Here is a 20,486-nt window from a genome sequence, read left to right on the forward strand (position 1 = left end):
AAGTAAAAATGTCCATGTTCTGTATAAAGTATTGTGAATTCATTTAATGTGAAAGGTGCGCTTGCTTCTTAGTGCATCACTTTTCAAATCATATTTTATATCAAACAGTAATTATTAAATGTAATTTTTTTCATGAAATTATATTTAGACTAGTTTTCTAATTGTGTGCTAAAATATATTTAGATTTACACCATTAGTTCTGGAAGTTATAGCAAAAAAATACAAAAATCAAGCTAATATTAACTCGAAACTTTTCAACTCTTCTCCAGAATAAATTAAAGGGACTGTATTTCTCAGATTACAGCAACTTACTGTGTTTTTAAGGTGACCAGTATTTTGTTGTTAAGTGAACTTTTTGTCTATTTAATGATGTTAAACTTATGTTTTGTAAAATGGTAAAATATCAATTCTTTTTCAATTTATTTCAGTTGTTCAATTTTTGTTAATATGAAATTTTGGTTTTATAATTGTTAAGTGTCTTTAAATACTTAAAATTTATTAATTTTTTCTCTATGCATTATAAGTATTTTCTCATTTCTTTTTGTATTGGTATTAACTGGGTTATTTTTTTTTATGATCACTTCATTTTTATAACTGTCAAATGACTTATTGAATTTTTTTTTTTTTTTAATTTAAAAATATATGTTTCAATAATTTTTCTTTCTCTTCTTGCAAGCCTTCACCTTATTGGCAACATGTATTAAATGAGGTGGGATTTCAATCATTTTTTCATATTTATTTTCTGCATTTATTGATATTTATTTATAATCTTACATATATTTTGTTCCTTACAGCTTGTAATCGTAATTAAATTTTTCCTTTCATGTTCTGAAAATTTCCTATAATAGTATTAATTGCATGTATGTTATTTATCACTAGAACTTATACTTTTTTCTTACACAAGTTTACGAAGCATTCTTTAACAAAACTTTTGAAACTCTGCATGACTTTGTATAAAAATGCATTTCTATTAAAGTTTATAACCTTGTACAAACTTCATATAAAATTTTTAATTACTTAGTAATATTTTTTTTAAATAATTCAGTAATTCTAAAATGCATCTTTATTTTTAATATTACTAATTGTAAAAACTTATTTTTTATAGAATGAAATAAGAAAAATATAAATATTTTTAAATATTTTCTTCTTAATCTGTCTCTTTACATCAGTGTTTCCCAAAGTGTGGTACGCGTAGCCCCAGGGGTACGGGAACAGTTTAGAGGGGGTACGCGTTCTTGTGCGAAATATCTTACACCAAACTAATATTTCAAAATTTTTTATTTGAAAACAAAGCTAGCCATGAAAATTTACGATTACATATTTTATTTTTGGCTATTTTTTGTTAATAATTAGTGGTGTCAACAGCCAGTTGTGATTTTTAACTTTTGTGAAATTTTTTTACAGTACAAAATACATTCATTTTTTTATTAGCGGTACGCAGCGTTACGAAAAATTTTGAAAGGGTACACTATAGTCATAAGTTTGGGAAACACTGCTGTACATGAACAAAATGAGGTGTGAAGTATAAATTTTTTTTTTTATGTAAAATACTTTCAATTTAAATAATTTAAGGTAACAATGGAAGAATCAATGATTGTTGGAGCTTTAGAAACTTTGAATGAAGAAGCGTTAGAAGATACTTTGGAAGAAAACAATATGAGAAAAGGCTCTAATCCATCCGTGATAGTTGGAAATCCACTGAGTCCAATTCTGTCTGATACTGAAGAGTTGATTTCTGAGGAGAAGCTGGGCCTTCAGCATCAGCATCATATGCCCATTGTCGCTACAACTCCATCAGAAGTGGATGCTCTATATTTATGCAGCCTTCAAGGTTCTCCAACTCTACGTGTCAGGTAGAACCTTTTTTCTTTGTACTTAAATTTTTATCTATGTGTTCTGTCTGTTAATAGTGTATGATATTGGGTCTCTTAAAAATGATTGACAATATGTAAAATCGATTTTTTTTTAAAAAAGAGGAAAGAGATAGTTATGCACACTTTGCTTCATTCTGCTTATAAAAGCAGAAAATTTATTCTCAACAATTAGTTGGAAATTAATTAGTCCACGGATGACATGGTTGACTTGAAAATCTCTAAATTGATGTTTTTTGCTACATGCCAGACTATTTTAACTAAATATTTGCATTGGCTGTTATTAATATTGTCCTCTAACTGTGTCACATTGTTGCTGCAAATGGTGGTTATTTTTAAAACTTTCTACAGTTTTTCTTAGTTTGCAACATCATCAGTTGACAAATTTCATTACTAATTTTAAAAGTTTTAAAAGTCTGTTCATTTCTATATCCTTTTATATTTCTTTCATTGATTTTTCAAAAAGTCATTTTTGTAATCCCAGTTCCATAAAATATTTATAAAAAAATTCAGAGATTTTTTAAACCATAAGTATGTAAAACATTTTGAGAAAATGCCATTTATAGTAGTGAAGGATTATCTCAACTATTTGAGATTCATTGCATTACAAGAAACAATGTACATTTGTCCTTTATGCAAGTTCTAGCTTATATAAGTTGGCAAATATTAGTGAATGCCCATAATTATCAAAAATACAAGGTGTCCCAGGATTATTGAAACAAACTTTAAGGGAAAGTAGGGAACATCACAAGGATTCAAAATTGCATAGTAACCCATGGTTGTAAACTTCTTCGTTTCCCTCTAAGTTGTTCATAAGAGCATTGGAGAAAATAGACCTGTATTTCCACAGTCATAAACAATCTTTCTGCGGCTCGTGCATTTCTTTCTGTCAATCTGTATTTCATGTGCATATCTGCCAGCTGGTGTTCATAAAACGTTGCATACTCCTCTACAGGAAATGACAGCAGCTGTGTAGGTCTGTTTCAACCATTGATCTTGCGAACAACATCACTCAGTGAAGAACGTTTTCGACAATGGATTGCTATGCAAATCTGAATCCTTGAGATGCCTCCTATCTTCCCTTAAAGTTTGCCCCAATAATCCTGGGACACCCTGTTTATATAAGTAATATAGTAAAGGAATGTTTTGAAAATTGTGATGTTAGGTCCCACCGTAATTGATTAACAATTTTCCTTATATATGTATGTAGTAGTTTTAATTCACGATCATCCGCCATTGAAACCACTTACTTTCGTGTTGAAAGGTGCCAGACTGTCCAGACGGGAAAAGTCCTGAATATGAAATTAACTTACTCTTTTCTATAGAACAATCTAATTATAGCAATCAGTCTTTGTCTTGCAGCACTGCATGTAGGCAGTTCTCCGCTATCGTTGTTGCTGTTTTAATTATTTTCCTTCCTTATTAAATTTGTTAAGTTTAATTCTTAAATTAATTATTGTCTTTTTTCCTCCCTTGCTGCACAAATCACTACACGCATATTTGTGCTGCAGTAAATAAAACAACAAAATTATTCAACAATTGTTTTTTGTAATGGTAAATTAATATATATGTGTGTGTGTATGAGAAACGAATCCTCTGTGAGCGTAGACCAATAGATGTCGTTCCCTCCACAATTAGAACTGTTAGAACTATTTCGATGCGAAGGACAAAATAGGATAGAGTAAGTTGAATATGTGAAAGTAAATCTGTGCGACTCTATGTGTTTTTTTTTAAATATTAAAGCATAAGTATAATCCTTTATGTCTTTTTTCATTGTCATAGTTCATTGTCATGTATAGTGCATGTTCTTAAAAATCTTTTTTTTTACAGTGCAATGTCTTTAAGTGACTCCATGACTGATCTTGAGTCATCATCATTAGGAAGATCTCATAACCTTTCTACAGCTCTTGAGACTTCAACCCTGTCCCTCACTCGAACAAAGAGTGAAGATAATGACTCTGCTTCAACTACTTCAAGTCCATCAAGAAGGCGTGATATAAAGTTGAAGCCCGTCACTCTACAACGACCATCTTCACTGGTGTACGACTCTGCCGCATATATACATCCTCCGCCAGGGAACAAAAACGAAACTTTTTGCAAATCAAAATCTGATGCGGGCTCAGAGCATAGTAAAAAGTTTCAAGAGAAGAACAATGCATTTCACCACGTAACAAACAAAGTAAAACAGTTGAAGAAGAAATCAACTTCAAAATCTGACTGCTCCTCCGACAGTTCAACCGAAACCGAAGAAAAAGTGAGGCCGAAAAATTTACCACCCAAGCCTTTACCCACCCCAGGTTCGGACGCAGATGGGTTCTTTTCAGATGATGAGCATACCCCTCTTGTATCCCCGTTTCACATGAATCGCTCTAGTCATTATAATCTGCAATCCTCGAAATCAGAAAAAGAAAGTACACCAGAAAAATCTATTCCAAAGCACTGCAAGTCTGATTCTGGCTCTCACAGGAAAATGAAAAAGCAATTAGAAAGACAATATTCTGTGGAGAGTAATCTTTGTGATCATTCAAGACCACCGCCGTCATCTACGTCAATGGTTGAAATAGCGACACCACTCAGTACTACACAGTATGTTCCGATTATGACTGCATATGGACAAGATGTTACGGATTCTCCATCTGTTGAAGAAACTGTTTCAATTTTAGAAAGTCAAATTCACAACGAAACAATTTTATGAATCTCTATTGGTTAAAATATATTTTATGTTATTTTAAATCCAAACTAAAAATGAAGCATTTGTATGTTAGATAAGATTTTTTTCATGCCATGTTATTTAGTAGTGTGGAAAAAGTTTATTCCCACTGTTCCAGAGTACTGTTTATTTTCAATTAAATTTTTTTGGTACGTTTTAATTTTTTAGAAAATGCCCTGTATATTTTTCTATGTTAGGGAACAAAACAGCGCAGTGTTATGAAAATTATCCTATTACGAACCTTTTTAAATAATTCGTAAGTCTTCTGATAGATATATAAAGAAATTTATAAGTAAATATAAGTTTTATGTAGTAAAGAAGAGAGTTATGAATTCTAGAAATAAATTTTGTGAAACAAAATTGAACATTTTTTAGTTTTTAAGATTAATTATTAATTTTATGTCTGACAGAAAATATTATTTTGAAACTTTTGTATTCAATTAATGATAAAAAAAAATTTATTTTGAGAAAAAAAAGAAGCATATTTTGGGTTAGCATATTTTATTATATTTAGTTATTTCTTATCTTTGCTACTATAGTTTCTGTATTCAAAGTTAGATTTTTTTTTTAACTTTATTTTTATATAATCAGTATTTATCTATTATTATATATCAGGTTTATAGAAAATTCAAGAATTTCTTGAAAAAAATGAATCATTTCATTTTTTAGACTGAAATACTCATTTGTAAATAATTCATTTTTTTTAATTCATAATTTTATTTTAAACTAGTATTATTAAGCATTTTTTCTCCTTTGAACTGTCAACATTATTTCATATTTAATTTTTAGAAATGTGAACCTGAATACCTAAGAGATTTTTATTAAATTATTCTATTTAAAAATATAAATTTGTTGATAACATTCTCTTCATTATGATATGTAAAGTAATAATACATATCCAAATAGTTACTAACTATAAATTTTATTTCATGTATATGCTTAGTTTAATTCTGTTCAAATTTAGTAAAATTGTTTATGGCAAAATATTTGATATTTCTTTGTTACAGCACATAAGTCCAATATACTAAAAATTATAAACAAAATCTTCATTTTTAAATATTTCTGATGTTCAAAATTACCCATAAAGGTCAACTTTTATCCTAAAAATAATTAATTCTTAGATGACTGAAATAAAAAAAATTTTTTTTTTGTTTAATTCAATATTCAAGTAATGCACAAGATTGATAATGGCATTTATGTTCATTTGTAGTAATTTATCATCAGAAATAAACAAATATCAATAATATATTATAAAAGTAGAAGAATTAGCATTTTATTTTTAATAATTATACTATAAAATATATTAACTCATTAAAATAGAAACTGAATAGTATATAATTCGGTTTTCATATTTTCATAAACAATTGATTAGAGAAATGATAGTTTGTAATATAATATTTTAAAGCACTTATGTTATGAAATATTATGGTCCTGTTTTCAAAACAGAAAATGATACTATGTATAATATATATGAATTTAATTTTCATTAACTCTAAAGAATTTTGTCTTGAAACATTTTTAAAAAAATCTTAGAATTTTTTTTTACAATTATCATATATTTGAAGAATTATTTAATTTGATAATAAAATATTAATTACTTTTGAAATGCTTATCATTGATCATCTTAAACATTATACGAAAAATATGTAGTTGAGTAATATGAATTGATTACATAAAAGCATTTTTCTAATTCAAGGCTTGCATTCTTATCAGGAAAAATGGATTCATCTTTAGGATATTTAATTTTTTTCAATAAATTTTTATAATTAGAGATGTTTATTTATGTATTGCTTACATGTACTCAGGAATTTTTAGAAATATTCTACAAGAGCAAACCAAGTATTCATGTGCATTTTATATTGGCCTTTCATTTCTATTTTGTTCTAATTAGCATTTATTTTATAGTCTTTATTTGTATAGAAATTAAAAACTGTTGGAAATAAATAATTATTAAAACAAAATATCTGTATTCATTTATTTTAAGGTTTTAATTTAATAATTCTATCTAGTACAGAAAATTTTTTGTTTAACTGCACTCAATTTCTTATAAGGAATTTTGGTTCTCCTAACTCTTTTTTTTGAAAAAAGAATTCTAAGTAAGTACAAGAGTTTCTCGGATGAAATTTCTAAATTAATGACATTTTTGGTTACTTTTTACTCTTAAATAACCTTAGAAACAGTTTGTCTCCAATTGTTCTAGAATCAACAAATTTGAATTTTTACCACAAAAGGAAGAAATCAATGTTCGTTAATTTAAAACTAATGTGATTGCTTCTGTATATCAGTTCTGTGATCAGTATATTAAGTAGGAAATTATGTATGACATGCTCATAATTTTATGAAATTGAGGCAAAAATGACAAAAACCAGTGTCTTGTTTAGATTCTTATGAAAGGTTTTATTTTTGTTAAAAATCTAATAATAATTTTCTGAATCTAACATAAGTCTAGAATTTGGTTGTTCTACCAGGGTCTTGTTTTTATAAATATATGAAAATATGTACATGTCTTTCATGTAATTAATAATATGTAATTAATAATTTTCTTAAGATTTATAACGAAGGTATATTTTTAAAATTAAAAATATTGCTAAGGACCAATTTGTAAGATAAAAGCTCCGTTAACAAACCGTAACTTTTCCAAAATTAGCTACTGTTCATGAGTTTAGTATTCGTCCTAAGCCCAGTCCCGTGACATGTGAGAAACAATTTTGAATGCTTCCTTGAAAGTTTTTAGTAGAAAAGTTAACTGTATATTAAATATTATATACCTAACAAAAAATAACTTAAACTTTTTAGAAAAGAAACATTCCCCAGAAAGTTTCATCACATGTCTACTGCTAAGCAACGAAGAGTTCATAAACTGGTTTTACACCGGTGCTAAGATTTAAATTTATCAATGCCAAGATAGGATTGTGTACCAAACACAATGGTCAATTCCTAGTAAGTTATATTTCTTTTTAATCTGTAACTATCCGACACATTTTTCTTTCTCTTGATTCTGTAATTATTTTTTATTAAAATTCTTTTAGTATATTATAAATTCTGATTGTGTGTGTTAAAATAGAAATATCAATGACAAAAATTTTCTTAAGAACCTTCAGTGTTTTAAAAAAATTTTCAATCTAATATATTGTTGTTTCTTAATATTAATATAAAGGTAAGTTCCTAAAACCTTTTCTGCAGACTGCCGTTCTTTGCTTTATTCAGCTAGAAAGTAATGAGATGAAGTCGAGGGTATTACGTAAATATTTATTATTGACATTCTATAATATATAAAACAATGATTAATATGATAAAAGATACCCAAATTTCGTTTATTTATAAAGTGATGAATGTTGTTAACTGTGGCAAACCGCATCTTATTCTCAATTCCAACTGACTTAAAGGTTTTGAGGAGGATAAAAAGTTATTTTTTTGCGCAATCAGCACCGATTGATACTTATGTTAGGGGGTGATGAGGACTTAGGACAAAAAAGGACATTAGTTTTAACAAAGAGAAATACGATTTGTTTTTTAAGTATTGTTTAAAAAAGCAGACTGCTATGATATCTTTCTACTGAATTTCAAGAGTATTTTACAATTTTATTATTAAAAAAAAGTCCACAACTTTTATTTTAGTCTTTTTGAGAGAGGGTATTTTGTAAAAATACAATAAGACGGTTGCATACAGTAAACATTTTAGAAACACAGAGAAAATTTTTGAAAATGATTACTCTAACACAAGTTTTTGAAAGTAATAAAAATGACAGCTTTTTATATAAAAAATATCAAAATTAGTATATTAAAATAATCCTATGTACGAATTACACAGAGAAAGGATTAAAATAGTCTGTTGAGTGGTTCTATGGCAATACAAGCAGTTTTAAAATCATATTTAAATCTTCATATTTGATTTGGCATATTAAAAGGTTTAACACTGCTATGATGAGATAATTTTGAAAATGTTGGAAGAGAATATATTTTTCCTGAAGATGATTATCACTAGTAAATAAAGAATTGTTTATTCCTGAAAAACACTGCTTAAAGAAATATAAATCATTGTAGGAAATTATTATTCATTTGTCCAATTATAGTGAAAATAAGCAATTATTTGTTAAAAATCAAATTGTTTATAATTTTATGAATCAAATATGATAAATAAAAGCTTTAATTTTTGCAAATATAGAGCTCTATCAAAATAACAATTCATTTTTATTTTACATAAGCATTTGGTAAAATTATACATTTTGAAAATGGCCCGAAGGGTACAGCTGCAGGGCCAAGTCTTTCAGCACACTTCCATCCATCAAGAAATCAAAAATGTGAGTTATGTAAATGTTAAAATAGTTTCCACCAAGGAATCCTATTAATTGCCTTAATTTATTGCCAAAGCTCTTTTTCTTTGCCTTATACACATTCAAATGAGTTGGCAGAAAAGAAAATGAGAGAAATAATAACGAATCTGAATAAAATCAAACATTTAGCTTCGAATTCTATGCTAATATGTTAAGCAGATTTTGAGAGAATTTCTAAAAATAGATTATATTCTGCACTCAATGCAAGGTTGTGGCATAAGAGATAACGGATTCTATTAATGATTTTTATTCACTGAAAAAAAAAAAGGATTAAACAAGATAATAATTTAGTTTTTAAATGTTATGCATATTTCAGCATGATAAATGCATTTGGCAGTCATCCTTTTTTTTTTAACTTAATTTTCGTGACATGGATCATTAGTTAAAAAAATATATTTTTAATCACATTGAACGAATTTGTATTAAATTTTTTTTACACCAATATTATAATGAATGCAGCACTATGGAAATGCTTTAAAGAAATATTTTTACTGCCATTCATAACATGAGAGTTCTAATATTAACTAATTTACTTGCACCAGAGCTAGAAGAATCTTGTCCAAACATATAGGGGAAAAAAGCATGAATTTTATTTTATCAATTAGTCATAAATTTATTTTCAGTGGTTATTAGTTTGTATTGTTGTTTATAATTGGTCCTGTTTTTTTTATTATGTTTGTCCATTCAAAACAGCTCATTTTTAAATATTAAAAAAAAAGAAAGATTTAATGACGATTATTTCAATTTGTTAGTATCAAGTGGGTACTTCCATTCGTGCATTATTTAGTGCGAGAAAAAAAAAACGTTGCACTAAACATAGTTTGATTTTTTCAGAAGAAAACTAGATCAAACAACAGCAAGACAAGTTTATTTTTATTCAGGAATTGAAATTAAAACTAATTTTGAAGTTTTACGCAATCATACACAACTTAATCTGAAGTTTTATTCAATTTCAAATGTAGAAAAAAAATGATAAAAAAAGCATGAATATCGTAGAACTCTAGTTGATTAAATATAAAATTTAATTCACAAAATACTACAAATGACCTTTATTGCATACAGATGCGAATGAAAATTAAATGAGTTATTTAGATTGAAATTCTCATTAGTTTCATACAAAAAAGAAAAAAAACTTCGAAATTTAAAAAAAAAAATTTCATAATTATATTTTTAAAAAAGTTCTTTGCTAAAACTTAGGTGCCTTTTAAGTATGAGAGTAGATAAAATATAAACCTAAAAATAAAGATAAAACATAAATGGAAAATTGGAACTCTTCCTGTTTGAGCTTTTTAGACCCGTTCCAAATTATTTCAACTTTTGAAAAGTTTATCGTTTAATTATTTAACTGTTGATTAATTGATTTAATTGTGCCGTCAGTATTCTTCATTTAATTATAATTCTTTTAACAATATTTTAAACATTTCTTTTGGGAAACTAAAACTACAATAAAAAAAAATTAAACTCTTAAAAAATGCTAAAATACAATCTTAGGGAACATACCAACTAAATGTGGTTTCATGATTTGTCAACTACTAATATTTGAATTTTGAATGAAGCACCACATTGTTTATTAATAACAAAAAGAGAAGGAAAGTATAAATTCACTTTTCACTTAAGATGAAAACTGATTAAACTTTTCACTTTGTTTTCAAAAAGGTATTATTAGAACAATTTGGTGTTGAGGAATTTACACAGTATTATAACAAAATTATTGCAGTGTGATTCTTTAACATAACCTTAAAATTGTTTAAAATTAAATAATAATAATAAAGAAATAATAACAAATTGCAACTTCGAATAAATATTTATTTACAAAACTACAGGGATTCTGATAAACGATTGGCAACTTGTCTCATTGTACCATGTACTTTTGAAGGAGCACACCCTAAAAACACAAATATGTATCAAAAGCATTTTTAAAGATTTATTTCATAAATAAATTAATGATATCAATGGCAAAGATAAGCATAATAGTTGAAAAATTAATGCAGTTTTAATATTTTTTTATAAATTATAACTTTTTTTGTTTGTTGAGATTTACATTACAATAAACATTTCCTGGCATCTTTTATGGGTATATTCTGAAATCTAATATTATGGATAACTATTCAGACTAAAAAAAATTAACTAAAACCATAAATGGTCCCCCTTTTCAGGTGGAAAAAGGATTTTACTTCCTATATGTTAACCTACGGAGAATTATATAACCGGAATTTCCTTATTATTTAGGTAACTAAAAACTACTTTTTAATTAATTTTGTTTCATTTTATTCATTGAAATGTGTTCTATCGATCTTAGTTAACAGATTTTGAATTTTAAGTTTGAAAGTATCTTTAAAATCTTTTCAAAGTTTAAACAAAACAAAAATTATTCAAAAATTAATTATTAGTTATGAAATAAATGGGGAAATTCTGGACACACAATTCTCTGTTGGTTAACATGGATGTAAAATCCTTTTTCTATCAAAAGGGGACTAAAATAATTATGCTCTGCTCTATAAGCAGACATGTGATTGTTGGAAAAAGAAATTATCTGAAATTGTTTTTCTCAATGTGTAGTATTATTTAAACACTTAATTTTATTTTATTTTTGTACGTAGAATATAAATAAAAGACTCATTTTTATGCACAAAAATAACATTTATAAAATTTTGAAAAGATTTTTTTTTTAAAATTTAGTACATTATCTTTTTATCAACACATAAAAAAATATATACAGCAAAAAGTTACACATTCCTCCTTTTTTGCACTCTGCAAGTCATCACACGGAAAAAAAAAAAAAAAAAAAAAATTTTTTGAAAGTCACGGCAAAAGCTGAAAAAAGCTCGATTAGTAAAAAACGTTGAATGAACATATGTTTCGAGATTCACATGTCGTATCAAATAATATCCTATTAAAAGCATGCGTAAATCATTTGTATTAACAGCTGGAAAATTGATTGAAAAAAGGATAGAATTATCAAGTCGAATAATGAATATTCAAGTGTGCAATTTGAATTTTTCGTATCACAATATCGGGATTTTGAAAAACCATGTGAAAACCAACAGCAATAACTGACGAAAAACGATCGAAACATTGCTCATATGTGCGATTTGAATTTCTGGTTTCTTAATAATATCGAGATTCAAAAAACCACCTGGACATCAGTAGCAATAAGTGTGAAAAAGTTTATTGAAAAAAAAGTGATAGTGTCAAAAAGTGACTAATAAATGTTCTAATTTTTAAACAACTTTGCATGTCGTAATCGATTACATACTAATCGGTTCATACTAACTTTACAAAATTTAGGGTAAGGGTGTACGTTTAAAAATTTAAAAAATTAAGCTGCCTGATAAGGTGGGAAAAAAATGATATTCCCAATTAAATTTTTCAACTTCCCAATCAAATTTTTCTACAAACACAAGCTAAAACAATATTTTGGCATGCATTGAATGAAAAGAGCAGTTAACTTCTTTTTAAATTACTAATAATAAAATATTTCGTATACATAAGATGCTTATCCATACCTAAAATGAGATTGCAAAGAGTAGTTCTTGCTGCACGAATATGTTGGTAAGAGCCCATGATGTGAATTTTGCTATAAAAATAAAAAAATTCAATATTTGATATTAAAATTTCTATAATATTAAACAATAAAAGTCATATTCACTGTGTATATATTAAATAAACACAACGAAATTTATATAGGCATAAATATCAAAGGTGCATGTCAAAAATTATTTTTTTTTACCTAACTGTAGTAAATGTTTGTTAGTAATTCCAATTTTTTTCCCCCTACAGTAATAATATTTTAACACAAAATGAGACACTCAATGGCCAAATTTTGTATAAGTATTTAAAAGTCATTAATTTTTTAATAAACAAACTAAGTTATAACAGATAAGAAAAATAAGGATTGTCCATACACTACAAAAAATTTATTTCATATATTGATAAAATTTGACTTTTACACAGTATTTAAAATCCTGAAATTCTATAAGCAAAACTAAAATATTGTAAAAGCTCCATAATAGAAGTCTTGCTGCATTTCATATATTATTATTATTTTTTTTTATTATTATCAAGAAATGCTTCGGTTTTTGCTTTAGAAAAATAATTAACATTGATAGATTATGATAGGAAATAAATTTGATTGTGCCTTTTTCAGATCAAAACAACCAGACCTATACAAAAAAATGATTTATCATAAAAACTCTTGATTTTTTCAACCCTTTGAGTTACTAAATAAATGTTGTATATATATAAATATAGAAATTTTTTGATATCATATTAATTAACAATAAATTGTATCAAACAATTTTTAAATTGCATTTATTAGCACTGGATGAGAAACTAGTGACTATATATGTAAAACTACAGTACATTACAAGTAAGACCTTTTAAGTTTTAAACAATGAATAAAGTATTAGATATTTTACTGCATTTTTTTAAAATTTTTATAAAAAGGTTTTAAAATTTTTTTTAAAAATTAGCTTAGAATTATTACTTTTTTATTATAAGCAGAAAGGTTCATTCTGAATCACATATAGGATTAATAAAATTTTACAATGGAGGAAAAGTCTAATAAAAAACTCTATTTCTGGAGGACAATTATTTGTACCTCTTATCCATTATAGGGTAAAATTAATGGTTATTAACATCCATGAAGCGACTGAATATAGCAAGTGGGGTTAAAATATTGCCAGTCAATCACTGCCGCTCGCCACTTTTTTTTTCATTGGAAATTCACCCCATGGGAATTTTATTACTTTTTAAAAAAAACAAATATGAAATTATTATAAATAATTTTTTAATTCTTCTGAAAATTACATTATTTTATGTTTGCTTTACAAATTTTTCTTTCTTTTTAGAACCAAACTTTGCATAATATCTAGAGAAATGCTTCAAAAGAAATCCCTTATACTATTGATTTTAACTCTAATGGTAGTTTACAACAATAATAATTACCTGCCAGTCGCCACCCACTCAAAACTTTTTTCATCAAAATTGCACCCACATGAATTTTATTATTTATTTTTGTTTAAAATAAATATAGTATCACACTTGTTTCTTAAATATTTTTTTTAAAAAAAAAAGAACATTATAACATATTTTGAAAAATGCTTCGAAAGAAATTCCTTACATTATTAATTTTAGCTTTATTTAATTGTTTAAAGCATTCAAACTCTGAAAAAGTAGCCACAGTTTAAAATGCCAAAATTGGTCACAAGCCAGTACTAAAATTCCCTAATTTTGTCCTAATATTATCTAGACAGCAATTCAAAACATTAGTTAATACACAAAATTAAAATATTAGTCGACTAAAAATTGCATTAAAATGCTAATTTGTGACTTTATATCAATACAAAATCACTACCATTCCAACACAATATCTGATTAGATTATGTAACACCAAAATATACCAACGATTCAATATTTTACAATAATTACTAATAACTTAACAATTGAATATATATGTAACAATTGAATCAACAATATCAGCCGAACATTAGAGTAAATAAATTAATACTCATTTGTCTTCCCTGGCATAAAATTGCCACAATAATGGAAACCATTACATGACACATTTACATTAAGATTAATAAATTTTATGGTATAGGGTGTAAGTAAAAAATTAAGAAATTTTTTTTAATAACTATAATTCTGTTTAAAAAAATTCCACCTCTTTTAGTAAAAGACATATTTTAGCAATCAGTTCAATATGGATTACAAAATAATAGCAAACTATTAAACGTAAAAGTACTTTTTTATCTCAAGTTAAAACCCTATCTCATATTTGATTAGTCTGTCATCAATTTCTCTAGATTGCATTGGATAAAAAGCAAAATTCACACAAAACAAAGAGAATGCAAAGAAATAAATATGGAATTAGCAATATAGTTACAAACCTATCAGCTACTACTATCCTTGTTTTTGTAGCATTTTCTATTGTATACTTTGTTCTACCACCTTTACCCACAAGTCTGCCAATAGCTCGAGATATATGGTCACCATGTAAAGTTTTAACTAAAATATAAGATGAAACCAGTTAAAGCTTTACAATTACACTAGAAAAATATTATCTTTGGTTTATTAAATTTGTCAATATATGTTACAAAACTAAAATATAACACAGATTTATATAACCCCTAGCAGAAAGATTCGCACGACATCAATTTACAATAATGTTGAAATCTCCACATCATCTACATACAAATAATGTTCTGATGAATTTTTGAAGAAATTAAGTACTGACTAGGATTGTTTGTGTTTGTTCACTTTTTGCTTGGCAGAAGGTTATGACTGCAAAATAAAACATTTTTAATTCAAAATGTTAAGCTTTGTATAATAAATTAAATAATAGTTTCTATTTATCGCCTAAATGTTTTTGATTCCTATCAGCAATAAATCGATAAAAAAAATATGAAACCTCATGAGATGTAAATTATTTTAGTCATTTCTAAATTATGGAATTGCTTTAATCTAGTTTTCAATGATAATAGTATAAATAAATACTACTGAAATGGTAAATGTTTAAAAAAATAGATTAAACAAAACAAATGAAGGGCTATTTGTATTTTAACCGATACAATCACTTGGAAAGAAATTTAATAGGATACATATAAAAATAATGCTGTGTAGTAAATTTAAATGAAATTCGTTTGATTTCCTCTTAAATTTATGTTCAACAAATAAAATTAAATAATAAAATGTCAGAAAAATGTTTAATTACTTGTAAGACATTTTAAGGTTAGATATTTTTAATATCTTTACCAATTCAACATTTACAAATATATATATTGAAAACATAGCTTTACAAATTTTAAAGATCTAAAAAAAAACTTGAAAACTGTATATAATCCTGTATAAGCAAAAGTACTGCAATTTCGTGGAGATACAGTGCGACGTCTATGAGTCAAAACATTAAACCTTGGTAAGTGCGATGTTTCTAATAATGAGGCTTATCCAATGTTTTTTTAATCGATTTTCCAAAATTTCATTATTAATCTTCATCTTTTTATCTTTTGCAGAGATATGTTTTTATAATTTACGATCAACAATAGCTAAAAGAATTTACAATGCAGGTGAAAAACAGTTTGCAGGAATGTAATAAGAACACAACAGATGCTCCCACTTTCAAACAAAGAAGCCGTTGACAAATTTCTCTCCTGCAATCACTCCATAAATAGTCTCTTACAAGGATTGATGGAAGTATGATCCTCCCTTTCTGCTGCAGGCATAAAGAAAAAAAAGTGAAAGAAATATATTCAAGTCATTCTCTAATACGGATGAGTGGGATAAAATGCTTAAATGACCTATCTTGGAGGTCAAGTTTAACCCCATTTTACGCTGAAGGTTACTCTCAGATATATTACGACAATTACCAAAGAACAATTTTGCAATTTAGAGATATTCAAGTAAATTGATGAAACACGCTGAGAACGTGGATAACAGTGAAACACATGAACTGCTTTAATTATTCTACATTTTAACAATTTTTAGCTATTTAATCTTTTAAAATATAACTGAGATATTCTAAACTAATTATAAAAGAAATAATGCATGTCCGATAAATTTATGATTTAATTTTGCTCAAAATGAGATTATTTCTTTATTTTTTAAAAAATAGTTTAAAGGTTTTTAGCTGTTTATCATTTGATAGGTTAAAATTTTAGAAATTTAAGTTAGTAAATAGAAATGGGATGCGTTCGGGATTGTTTTGTGTCGTACCATTTTGCGCAAAACAAGATTTATTTTATTTAATTACTATTAATATTTTTTTGAATTACTGTACTTAAGGACTTTTAGCTGTCTAATCATTTGACTTAATAACATTTAGGTATTTCAAATCAAATTACGTTAAAGCAACGTGATGGGATTGCAATTGTTTTACTTGGTAAAATTTTGCTCCTAGTAAGATTATTTTCATCAATTTATTGTATTTTGATAACTTATTTCTTATTTTAAGTAAGATCAAATATATTAAATTGTCGTACATTAATTATTTCAATGATTTTTAAACGTTTAATCAATCATGTTTGTATATAATTCACTATTTGAAACAGATGCGCTAATCATGTAGTAAAATTTTGTGCAGCATATACGATGGTGCGATCTTCCTAATAAAAAACTTTTCCTCTTTAGTCAAATTTTACGAATGTGAGTAATTTTATGAGTATCTCTGCAAAATTACGGTACTAATATATATTTTTTCAATTATAAAGAAAAAAGAAATGCAATTTATATTCAAATAATATAATCAAATTATTATAGGCATTAAACTAGTGGTAGAATTAAACATTTTTAATTTATTTCATAATGTAATTGTAATCATATCACGTGTATTGCTAACATTTTGCAGCCTGCTCTTTTATGGATATAAACCACACAAAAGGATCATTTAAAAAAATATTATATTATACATCTATCAAAACAATGTCTACCAAAATATCAGCTCTCATTTAATTGAGAAATGTTTTTTATTTTCATCGTCATTGTAAATAACACTTAATTTTTTAACTTACCATCTTTAATATCGAAAGATTCTAAAAATAATTCATCTAAACGCACCAAAGACATTGCATCCTAAGAAAATAAATATTAAAAGTTTAAATACAACTTTGTAAAGATTAAAGGTCATTAAAAAAAAAAAACAGAAATAAGTTACAATTTTAACTTACATCAACATCAAAACCTAAAGTGAAGGCATGAACAAAATCTGCTGCTTTCTGAAGTGCACTAACATCTTTAGTTTCTTTACACGTCTGAAAAAGAATAGATTAAAATTTTTTAAAAAAAAACATTCAAGTTATTATTATATTTTGTGTTATTCATTTTCAATTTATTTAATTGTACAGAAACTTACTTGTATTTCAACCATTCTTCTTTTTAAGTTGAATCTAATACTAAGATGAAGATGCTCAACAACAGTAGTAAATATTTTCATCCAATTTTCTTTTAAAGGTGTATACCTATTTGGAGGGACAGGGATCTTTCTCATCTCTCCTTTTCCAGTCTAAAAAATGAACAAATGAATTAATAAGACAACACTTTTAAAAACAGCATGCAACTAAATATTCTCTTTAATAGTGCTAAATATTTTACCAAGATAATTTTTTAAATATTCCTAAAATAAAATCATGCCAAGATAGATCAAAGATATAAGAAACTAGAGCAAGTGGTTTAAGAGTAACAATAAATATATAGTGAAATTTCATCTGGCATTATGGACATTTTTTAGAAACTTTAGCAGTGATCTAGAAATAATGTTTTCAAAAGACTCACTTAGACACGGATAAAAATTTTAATTCTGAAGAAGTATTTTTAATCTTTTCAAACATCGAAGTGATAGGATTTTAATAAAAGAAAAGAATTAGGCCAATGGCAAATACTGTTTCCATCTTACAGTTTTGAGAGCTTAACACTATCTGGTACAAGTACTTGGTGATAAGCAAAGTTATTTAACTTTCTGTACCCTAACATTCATACAAATAAATATTTTCAATGATCTATTATAATGATTATATATCATTATGATGGAAATTTATAGGGTTTTCTGATTCAAAAATAACATTTCAATGCATTACATGTTTGCATCATCTTAACATTCAAGAGTGGAATTATTTTGATAAATTGAGTGAATCCTCTTTCAAAACTCATAATGTACTTTTCTGTGAGGAAGCACCCTGTCATTTCTTATTCCTAAGGAGAACTTTGCTAAATGTAACAATAATTCAAACCTCATTTTAGTGAGTAATAATTTTAATTTTAAAAGCAACAATGCTAATAGGTTATTGTTCGTCTTTTAACAAAAGAAAAAAAAAATCTAAATGTAAATTATAAGCTTAAAATGAATTCTACCATAAGGACTAAGTGGTTAATTGTAACTGATTTATTCCAAACCTCGAAATTGCATCTTATATTAATTTAAAAATTTATCTTGTTTTACTATTTAAATTATTTTTATTATTAATCTTAAAATTTATCTTGAACTTAATATGAAACAATCAGTAGTCCCCCTAGACCAATTATTGTAAAAGAATGGTAGGTTGTTTTAGTTTTTTTAATTCAACCTTTGTGTTTAAGTCTGTATTATTTTCACAAAATAGCATATTTCTACATAAGTATAACAATTACATTTTGTTTTTGTTATCTTTCATTCAAATTAACTTTAAAAAAATCTAATAGAGACATATAAATGAATCAATGAAAATGTGAAGAGTAATATCGTCTAGTCACTTTGATAATCCTTCTAGCAACCTTCAGATATGATATTATATTTCACTAATATCTACTCCTGCACTTAGATTAATATTATCAGAATTTTTCAGTTGCTTTAGATAAACTTAAATTTAAATATCAGTTAAAAATAAGATTGTTGAAAGAGAGAACAATTTTCATACCGAATCAACGTTTTTTGCAGGTGGAAAATGAGGTCTATGCCTTTTCCTATCTGATTGCATGTCTACATCCATACCGGTTTGTTTCCTTTTCTTTGACTTAGGCACAGACCATTCAACATCAGAATTTTCATGTTTGTTTGATTCCTCCATGGTTTCTATGAAGAAAAATGTTGATAAATTATCAAAATAAACTAGATTCAATAAGACAATATTAGTAAATGGAAATGAAAGAGAAATTAAAACTAAAGTATCATTTTTCTAGAAGGAGTCAATAAAGTCCTAAATTTTAATATTTCAGATATATTCATTTGTAATTCATAAAAATACAAAAAGCAGCAAATCAAGTAGGTCACTCATTGGACAGCAGAATAATCTGGTAACCACATTTACAAAATTTTTCCTAAAACTTCTAAATATGGACACAGTTGATGTAATCAGGCTCTCAAACATAAAAGCTTTACAGTAAGTATAATTAATATTCTCTAACAAATATTTCCCTTCATTTACTAGTCCACATAGTCATAAACAAAGAAAAAAACTGTCATTAAAGGTTTCTGATATTCACTCGTAACTATAAGAACTAACAAATGAATAAGAAATACAGTGATTAATTTATTGCAATTATAGTTTCTCTTAAGCTGTTTTAAATTACAGTCTAAGTAATGATATAGAATGTGAATAATAAGATATTGCTGGTAAAAAAGAACGTTGATAGAAAAATTTACATTCGGGAATATAATATAGATTAAGATTTTCCAAAATACATAATGAATAAATCTTTTTTCCCCTATATATTAACTTGATAAAACATCTCAAGATATTTTTGTAAAATCAATATAATTATTTAAACCAAGACAGAAATAATAAATTATGAGAGGAAGAAAAAAAAATATATATATGAACACATGCTTTTAGAGCTACTCACTTGTTTTAAATGCTTGGCGCTTTGAAAATTTTTTTCAATTGAATTATTATTATCAAAATATTCAATGATTGTATCTACTACGCTTAGATTATAGAAGGAGTTCTAAAATTTTGATTTCAGGCCGCTTTTATAACATTTTGACTCACGAAAATATAATGAACTACTGTAACCAGAGTGTCCACAGAAAAGGAAAATATTTTGATTTTATTTGATTTTCTTCACTTCATTTCAGGAAAGCTATGGACAATTTATATTGCTTAATCC

General features: G+C 26.3%; 2 protein-coding genes across 8 annotated transcripts in view; one reads left to right on the forward strand and one right to left on the reverse strand.

Moving 5' to 3' along the window:
- The window catches only part of Arms (Ankyrin repeat-rich membrane spanning), a 51,768-nt gene extending 45,226 nt beyond the window's left edge, over positions 1-6,542 (forward strand). For 6 of the 7 annotated variants that reach the window (XM_043038954.3, XM_043038949.3, XM_043038938.3 and 3 more), the window contains exons 24-26: positions 677-709; positions 1,573-1,853; positions 3,702-6,542. In XM_043038954.3, the coding sequence (XP_042894888.1) occupies positions 677-709; positions 1,573-1,853; positions 3,702-4,566 (1,179 nt within the window). In that variant the 3' untranslated portion in view covers positions 4,567-6,542. The remainder of the gene's footprint in view (positions 1-676; positions 710-1,572; positions 1,854-3,701) is intronic. The other variant, XM_043038967.3, reaches the window with a different exon arrangement.
- A 4,158-nt stretch (positions 6,543-10,700) lies between these two features.
- Positions 10,701-20,447, reverse strand: l(1)G0004 (RNA-binding protein pno1). Its single transcript, XM_043038990.3, has 8 exons — positions 20,223-20,447; positions 19,298-19,452; positions 17,761-17,910; positions 17,576-17,659; positions 17,420-17,480; positions 14,804-14,921; positions 12,422-12,492; positions 10,701-10,800 (listed from the first exon to the last, which is right to left on the reverse strand). Exons 2-8 carry the CDS (start codon positions 19,445-19,447, stop codon positions 10,733-10,735), a joined length of 702 nt encoding a protein of 233 aa, XP_042894924.2. The 5' UTR covers positions 19,448-19,452; positions 20,223-20,447; the 3' UTR covers positions 10,701-10,732.
- Between the last annotated feature and the right edge of the window lie 39 nt (positions 20,448-20,486).

The sequence above is a fragment of the Parasteatoda tepidariorum genome, chromosome 3 (genome assembly GCF_982258835.1).
Source record: "Parasteatoda tepidariorum strain Cologne lab strain chromosome 3, Ptep-v5.0, whole genome shotgun sequence".
Lineage (NCBI taxonomy): Eukaryota > Metazoa > Arthropoda > Arachnida > Araneae > Theridiidae > Parasteatoda > Parasteatoda tepidariorum.